Source organism: Ipomoea nil, unplaced genomic scaffold (genome assembly GCF_001879475.1).
Source record: "Ipomoea nil cultivar Tokyo-kokei standard unplaced genomic scaffold, Asagao_1.1 scaffold1993, whole genome shotgun sequence".
Lineage (NCBI taxonomy): Eukaryota > Viridiplantae > Streptophyta > Magnoliopsida > Solanales > Convolvulaceae > Ipomoea > Ipomoea nil.
In genome coordinates, this window is record NW_017618421.1 from 1,326,380 (window position 1) to 1,335,810 (window position 9,431).

At 30.7% G+C, this 9,431-nt stretch overlaps 1 protein-coding gene across 1 annotated transcript; it reads left to right on the forward strand.

The window, feature by feature from the left end:
- Window positions 1-3,934: 3,934 nt before the first annotated feature.
- LOC109147332 (protein FAR1-RELATED SEQUENCE 5-like) lies at window positions 3,935-8,086 on the forward strand. Its single transcript, XM_019294994.1, has 7 exons — window positions 3,935-4,087; window positions 4,165-4,236; window positions 4,495-4,555; window positions 5,621-6,152; window positions 6,418-6,663; window positions 6,979-7,291; window positions 7,385-8,086. Exons 1-7 carry the CDS (start codon window positions 3,935-3,937, stop codon window positions 8,084-8,086), a joined length of 2,079 nt encoding a protein of 692 aa, XP_019150539.1.
- The last annotated feature ends 1,345 nt before the right edge of the window (window positions 8,087-9,431 follow it).

Sequence of the window (9,431 nt, forward strand, 5' to 3'; positions counted from 1 at the left end):
ATTCTAACATTGATAACACCATCATTATTACCATCCATCTATATCTATCATATCTTTTTTCTATTCTTTAATTATTATTTTATTAAAATCAATGCTTCCACACTGGGGTTCAAACCTGAAACTTATCATTTAAGGGTCCACAACTATACTACTCGATCACAAAGCCTTTCGAATAGTAGTATACTACTTAGGAAGCTCAGTAAATGGATGTATAGTTGTATTATCATTTAGGCAAATTTTATTGTAGACAATGGTCCATGTAGTAATGTAGTTCATAAAGTAAGTATCATTCTAGTTACACTTTAGTTTCATTTGATAATATTGCTCTGTTTTTCGTTTTTCATTTTCATTTTCCACACTCATTAGCTTCGTTATAGTAATATTAAAGTATTATTTTAATTCTACTACAGTTTCATTTGACAATATACATTATTGAATGGCTCTATTTTGTAGTTTCATTTTCCACACACACTAGTTTAATTATAATAATGCTAAAGTATTATTTTAATTACACTCCACGTTCATTTGACAATATAATATATGTTATTGTATGGTTCTGGACTTTAGTTTCATTTTCCACACACAATAGTTTCATTTTACAACATTAAGGTATCATTTTAATTATACTACAGTTTCATTTGACAATATATGTTGTTGAATGAGCTCTGTTTTTAGTTTCATTTTTCACACACACTAGTTTCATTTTAGCAACACTAAAGTATCATTTTAATTCTACTACAGTTTTATTTGACAACCATGGTCCACATAGCACTATGGACCATGGTCCACTGTATAACAACCGTCATTTATAACTCCTTAACCAGTTTGGTTGGCGTAGTGACCGTGCACTCTCATCACTTAAGAGAGGTCGGGAGTTCGAACCCCCTCTTGTATGAAAAAAATTAATCTGGCCAGCACTTTACCCGTTAATTGGGTCAGTCTGAGTATGGTACGAACTTAAAGGTGAAAAAACAAAATCATTTATAATCTGCTTTTAAGGATATTTTGATTGCAAGATAGGATAATAATCTAATCAAGTAATCTAGCAAAAGGCAAAGTATGTTGTGCATCCGTATGCACGATGCATGGTGCATACGGATGCAAAAACGACGTCGTTTTATTAAAAACGCGCATCTCACTTAAAAAAAAAAATCAGTTTCGATTCTCAGCAACAACATATGAACTAAAATTCCAGAATCGATGAACTACAATTCCATAATCAATGAACTAAAATTCCAGAATCTAATCTATGAACTAAAAATTCCAGAATGAATGAACTAAAATTCCAGAATCTATGAACTAAAATTTCAGAATCGATGAACTAAAATTCCAGAATCGATGAACTACAATTCCAGAATCAATGAACTAAAATTCCAGAATCTTTGAACTAAAATTTCAAAATGAATGAACAACATAATGTTGTTAAGGGGAATCGAACTTGAATTTTTTTAAAAGTGAAATGCGCGTTTTTAATAAAACGACGTCGGCATCCGTATGCACCATGCATGGTGCATACGGATGCACAACATAATTATCCCTAGCAAAATGAACACCTGTATCACTATGATTAATGATGTTAGTTGTTATAACTTCATAATTCTCACTGCCATGATTAATGTCTAACAACATACTTTTCAGTGTTAAACATCAATACATAAATGTCTTAGCTTACCTCACGTTATTGTAGTTTAATTTCATATTTTTAGAAAAAGTAAAATATTTAACTATTACTCCGTATTAAATATATTTACTTGCCAACTATTATATAGTGTGATGATATTTCTATTATCATTCCAAATGAATAGTCACAAGATGAAATCCAGTGATACTACATTGTAAAGAATCATGTCATGGTGTTTAAAAAAAATATACTCATTCTCATGTGATATGATAAAAACTCACTCTCCCTCATTAGTTTATTCATTTACTACATTGACTTTTAATTTTCTTTTTCTTTAAAAAAAAAAAAAAAAAAAAAAAAAAAAAAAAAAAGAAGAAGAAGAAGAAAGAAAGAAGGAAAGAAAGTGAAACGGGTAAATATGAATGATTATTACAAGGATGATGATCAAGCAATTCTTTAGTGTTTTTTAGTTTATAGTATTGTGGGACTTTCTAAGCGATGGTGGGTGCTGCTGAGTATTTTGGAAGCTTTTGCTTCAATTCATATATTGTGGAAGACAAACTTAACTTTGAAATTAAGAAAGCATAACGTAATTTTTTTAAAATTATAGTAGCCACTACTCGCATAGTTCTCTCTCTCACACAAACATACACACACATAAATGTGTGTGTATATATCCTAACTATAATAAAGGTATATGGTTTGAGAAGTAATTAATGTTACAATTATTATCTCTATCCTTATTAAGTTATTGTTATAAAATAGCCACAACATTCTTTACTATTAAAAAAAAAAAAAAGAGCACAACATTTGAAAAATAAAATAGCTATTTTTTTCTCGTCTATAACAAAGGATTACATTTATTGAATTAATGGAGTTATTAACTATTATGATATTATGATTAGGGATTCCGATTCACGATTAATAGAAAATATGAAACGATGCAATATTAATTAAATCTCTGGCTTTACAATGAAAGTCTATTTGATATGTTTTTGTTATCTATAATGTTTCTTGGGATTACAATATTAATTAAATTTTCGATGAAAGCATATTCAATATCCGAAACAGTGCAATTAATGCAAGCCTCTACATATAATTTTTCTCCTATAAAACACCCCAGATCAAATCTATGTGAGCGTAAACTGCAACAATTTGTCCTACCATTTGTGTATGTTCATGGCCATGGCGGCGGAGGAGACAAAAGACGGTAGAATGTAGAAGAGGCTCTAACAATCACACCTATATATAAAAAAAAAAAAAAGAGTAAACAGAAGAGAAGAATCATGGAAAGTGGTAGAAAAAATGGAGCCAGACATTAAGAAATTGAACCACCTTCTACAGGTAGAGATTGTGGAGTGTACTTTTCTATCTTCTCAAATGCTTCAAAGAAATGACAGAAGCGAGAAGGGATGAAGAAAACAAATGCTGCGGGTCGTGGGTCAATTATTGGGTTAGAATTTAAAAAAAAAATCATTTGAGCCATAAATAAAAATTTAAATATATAAATGTATATATCTTATGGGTCTTTAATGTTTTTCTGGATTTCTAAACTTAGGACTTTTAAAAGAAAAAAAAAATTCATTCAAAAAATCTTCACAAAAAGTGGTCTTGGGCTTATAGAATGACATGTGGGTTTATGGAATGACATGTGCATAAAGAATATATTATATAATCATATAAAAAATGTGTTCAATTAGAGTTTAAATTTACTCCTACAAAATTTGAAATTTGCTTTCTAAATGTAATTATCTTAGTTATTATTCGTATTGTGAAAATTATAATATAGATGAAATACAATTAAGAATAAATCAATGTAATTATGTAAATTCTCTTATAAGTTTATTTGAATATGTACATAATTAGAGATTATATTAACCATACAAAATTTTAATTTTAATTTTAATTGTAATTTTGTGTTCTATAAAAATAATAAATACTTGACCAATGGAAGCTCAAAATATTATTATATTAAACAATTTAAAATATTTTTATTTTTTCTATTTTTTATTTATATTTATGATAACATAATTTTTTTCCGTGCATCGCGCGGGTGAATTACTAGTGTGTGTGTGTGTATATATATATATATATATATATATATATATATATATATATATATATATATATATACTAATTTTTTTATTACTACTCTAATGAAATTAATAACGTTGCATTAATGGAGAGGCATACTTGCTACTCAAAAAATTAGTATAAATATGCACTAATCCAGTAATGTTCTTCACCAATGTAACTTTCTGAGGAAACAAACTCTGCAAAAAAAAAAAAAAAAAAAAAAAAAAAACTGCGAAAATGGCTTCTCAATGCATTCTTGCATCTCAAGTTAGTCCTATGCACACCCGGAGAGCTATCCAGGTGCACTTGGTGAGAACCTATGAAGTCCCTCAATTACGTGGGGGAGCATCGGCCAGCAAGAGCAAAGAATTACTCTTCCATGATCAAGAGGTAAGTTTAATACAGTATTTTATATTAAAATATTCAACCTGTTTTTTAATTTTTGCATTTTTATTGGTGTTATATAGGGGACCTACATCCATGGAACTATTTCCAGGGAAGATGTTGCTAAGTATCACACTGTGTTCATTGAGGGAAAAGTATATTCCATCAAGAACTTTTTAGTAGTGACCGACTGCAAATTATGCCATGGAAACGTGTTCACCCTTCTTGGTGGACACCCTTCCAAACGACGTCGTTTTATAGGCATCACTTTTTAAAAAAAAAATCACTGTTCTATTAACGGCGTTAGTATCGATTTTGAAGGCAGTTTCGTTTTTGGCAGTTTAACAATCATTTGATTCGATCCGATATTCACAATTCTCTCCTATTCGCGATTGATTGATTTAAACTCGTAGATGGAGGAGACAGCGGTTCGCGGAGAAGATTCAATTGTTGATTTGATTTCTGCGATTCCAGGTTCGTTCGATTTTCTGCGTTTGATTTCGTTGGATTTATGAGATTTTAGCATGTTGAAGATTTAGTTTATTTTTATTGGTGTTTGTTCAGTATCTATGCAGTTTGAATATTCGTAATGTCGCAATTGTTAGTAGTATTATATTTCTGTTATGAATTTTACAATATGAGATTATGTATTTTCTGTTACGCAATTATGAATTTTGATACTCTGTTCATGCATGTGGTATGAATGTTCATAATTTAATAGTCCTATGTTCATAACATATTAACTGGTATGTTACTCTGTTTGCATATATTAAGTGAATGAAGATTTTGTTGGTGATTCACTAAGCACTATCAAGCAGATGTAAACATTGACATTGGTGGCTCGTCTTCAAGTCCAGGTTCTTTTCTTAGCTTTTTAACGTGAATGTGGTTTCTGGTAGTTGTAGGTACTGATTCATGGTGATTATATGCAATTTGAATGTCAGTAATGTTGCGATTGGTATTAATACTCTATTTCTGTTATGAATTTACAGTTTTGAGGTTATGACTTTTCTGTTATGTAATTATGAATTTTCTATATGAGATTATGAATTTTATGTTATGAGATTATGAATTATGTGTAACTGTTATTGATGGACAATATATTCTTCTTATGTAGAGCATGGCTGGATTTATTCGGCATTCTCCATCCCCCCTCTACTTAAATAAGGAATATATTTCCATCAAACTTATTTCTGTTATGATATTATTCACTAACTATGCAGCTTTGAATGTCAATAATGTCACAACTGTTATTGTTCTCTTATGAACTTTCTGATATGAGATTATGAATTTTCTTCTGTGAGATTATGAATTTTCTCATATGAGATTATGAATTTTCTATTGTAGCATATTATATTCATTATAGTTGAACTGCATATTCATAATTTAGTAGTTGGTATAGGTGTGGTTATATATATATATATATATATATATATATATATATATATATATATATATATATATATATATATATATATATATATATATATATATATATTTTTGCAATTGTAGTTGATGAAGACTTGGTTGGTGTTGTAGTAAGTAATAGTGATGAAGCTTTTGAGTTATATAATGGATATGCATACAGAGTTGGTTTTAGTGTGAGGAAAGGTCAACAACGTTATAAGGCATCTACTAAGTCAATTCAGATGAAGGGGTTCTTCTGTGCTAAGGCTGGGTATAAGGAGAAACCAAATAGTGGTGTCAAGCTTTATTCAAAAATTGATATAAGGATTGGTTGTGGTGCACTTGTTCAGTTTGACGTGGGGGGCGATGAGATGTGGACAGTTACAAAACATGTGAAAGAGCACAATCATGAGTTATGTTCATTTGGCAAGAGTCATATGCTCCGTTCACATAGAAGAGTGGGAAATAATCATCTTGAATATTTAAAAGATATGAAGAATAGTGGTGTTGCATTGGCGGATATGAGGTTTTTGGAACATCAGTCAGGGGGTTCTCCATTGGTTGGCTTTACCAATCGCGATGCTTACAATTCGATGACTTCTGAGAGTTTGAAGTCTTTGGATGGGACTGATTCCAATTCTTTGATTGAAATATTTAGGAGGAGGCAATCTAATGAGGCTGATTTCTTTTTTGATTTTGAAGTTGATTTGGATGGAAGATTGTGTAGTTTTTTTTTGGAGGGATGGTCAAATGAGACGGGATTATGAGTTGTTTGGTGATTTGTTAGTGCACGATACAACATATCGCACTAACAAATATGATATGATTTGTGGTCCTTTTGTAGGGATGAACCATCATTGCATGAATGTAATGTTTGGATGTGGATTTTTGATGAATGAGAGGATAGAATCATTTGCGTGGTTGTTTAGAGCGTTTTTAAAATCCATGGATGGCAAGTGTCCACAGACTATCATGACGGATCAATGTTCAGCTATGGCTGCTGGCATTTCTATGGTGTTTCCTACATCATGCCACCGTATTTGCATATGGCATATTGGTGAGAATTCGAAGAAGCATATCAAGGCATTAAGGAATCATAAGGATTTTCTGAATATGTTCAATTGTGTGTTGAAATACACCGAGACTGAAGCTGAGTTTGAAGTTTATTGGACAAGGTATGTTATTATTTACTTTGTTCATTGGGTACAGTATCATATTTTGGTATTTTTAGTCATTTATACTGTGTATTCAACAGGGGATAAGAATTATGAATTTACAGTTATACAATTCTGAGTTTCCTGTTATGTCATTATGCATTTTCTGTTATATGATTATGAACTTTCTAGTATGAGATTATTAATTTACAGTTATACAATTCTGAATTTTCTGTTATGTCATTATGTATTTTCTGTTATATGATTATGAACTTTCTAGTATGAGATTATGAATTTTCAGAATAAGCTTACTAAACATGTGTTGTAACTTTTCAGGATGGTGACAGAATATAAGTGTCATAAGAATACATGGCTAGAGAAGCTTTATGATTGTAGGGAGAAGTGGTGTCCAGCATTTAACAAAGATTATTTTTCCGGGGGCATTTTATCTTCTCAAAGGAGTGAAACTACAAATCATTCAATTTCTAGGAGGTTGTCTAAGACTGCTGGTTTATGTGATTTTTATTCATCCTTTGTGAGTGTTATTTCTGAATGGAGAAGTAAGGAAAATGGTGAAGATTTCCGGTGTTCTCAAGGAGTACCTGCCATGATGATGGATCATGTGAAACTTCTTTCACATGCTAGAGAGGTATATACGATTGAGATATATTTTTTGTTCGAGAAACAATTTATGAAAGGTAGCTCTTGTTATCAAGAAATGGTTTTGAATGATGGATGTAAGTGCAAGTATCATGTGTGGCGACCAGACATAGACATTATAAGGCATGAAGTAAGTTTTAAGGCAATCAATTTGGATATATGTTGTAGTTGCAAGCTGTTTTCAGAATTGGGAATACTTTGCTGCCATTGCTTACGTATACTTCATGTGCACTGTGTTTCTAGTATTCCCGATAAATACATTCTAAAAAGATGGACTAAAAAGGTTGTTGAGGGTAGACATGTGGACATTGCATCTGTGTTTTATAATGTTGGTGTCCCTTCTTCAATTTGGGCTGTTGAGATTAGTAGGAAATTTCAAAGACTTATTGTTTCTAGTCAAGATAATAGTGTTGCTAGACAATTCTGTGATGAAGCTGTTGAGAATGCAAGGAAAAACGTTGAAGCTGAGATTGGGGATGTGAATATTGAGGAGGGTGTTGTGTCTTCTTCAAGTGGTATTGTACAAGATCCTTCAAGCCGGAGGAGTAAAGGTGTGAGAAATAAAAGGAGTAGTAGTGTTATTGAGAAGAAGTACAATGCAGCAAGGGGGAGAAAGAGTGCTGCAAACAAGCTTGCTTCAATTACAAAGGGCTCTGTCCAATCATTGGTCTTGGAAAATATATCAGAGATTGCTCGTGATGGATATCTCGTACATCCAAGCTCTGGGGGTTCACAGTTTGTTTATTTTAATAAGAATTTAGACCACAATGTAGATATAGATTGAGATTGTGTTAATAGAACTTGATATGTTTAGCAGTGATGTGATGAATACTATGCAAAATATTTAGATTTGAACTATATAGTTGCAATATGGTTGATGTGTACAGCTGCAGTTTTGCATTATATGTGTCAGATTATGAATTTTCCTTTATGTGATTATGAATTTACCTTTATGTGATTATGAATTTTCCTTTATGTGATTATGAATTTACAGTTATGTACTTATGAATTTTATGCTATTAGATTATGAATTATATGTGTCAGATTATGAATTTTCCTTTATGTGATTATGAATTTTCTGTTATGTCATTATGACAACTATACATTCATAATCTCATAATAGAAAGTTCATAATTACATAACAGAAAATTCATAAATCCATATCTGCACATTTATGATTATATGTTCATAATTTATGGACTATATAATCATAATAAATTTAAAATTACACAATATATTTAAATTAAAATAACAGATTTTTATAATTACATAACTTTGAATTCATAACCCTGCATATTCATAATTATATAACTTTAAATTTCATAATGACATAACTGAAAATTTAGAATTGTATAACTGTAAATTCATAATCACATAACAGAAAATTCATAATTATATAATAGAAAATTCATAATATGATAGATGAAAATTCATAAATCCATATGAACCATATGTAACCTGAATTAAGAGTAATAGATTTTATATTCATAGGTGCAAAATATTTGTCCACATTACAAAATGAGAGATTCTGAAATTAGGGTACCAACAGTCAAAATTTCAAAATGAAGTATTCACAAATTTACTGCTTCATGTTCACAACATTTTCAAACACCAAAAAATAGTATAGATTCATTTCTTCTTTGAGAGTTCCTTTGCTGCTTTCATAACCCGGGTTCTTTCAGTGTTCCTACCCCATGTGATAATGTTTGGCGCATATTTAGCTCTCAGTTCCCAAATGAAGTCAGCCTTAAAAAAAACATTAAATAATCAGTTTAATGGGAGGTTAAAAAACAAAAAAGTAAATCTAAGTTAAAATTAATATATCTTATACTCTTACATTTACACGAGTGTTTCTCTTGAACCCACTGTTCCAATCTTGCACATTCCCCTTGTACGATTCCATGTGTCGCATGACATATATGCCACAGTCAATGACATTGTCAAGCTCCTTCCAGTGAATGGCCAAGTATTCTACAGGAAGCTTTTGTATCTTACGTAATAGGGGTGATTTCTCTGCAGTCAAGTATTCCTTTAAAGCAGTCATCTGGACAAAAATCAAACTAGTGTCATAATGATTTATAGCAAATGTATAACAAATGATTAGAAGTTCAAGTTTATTGTTAAGTTAC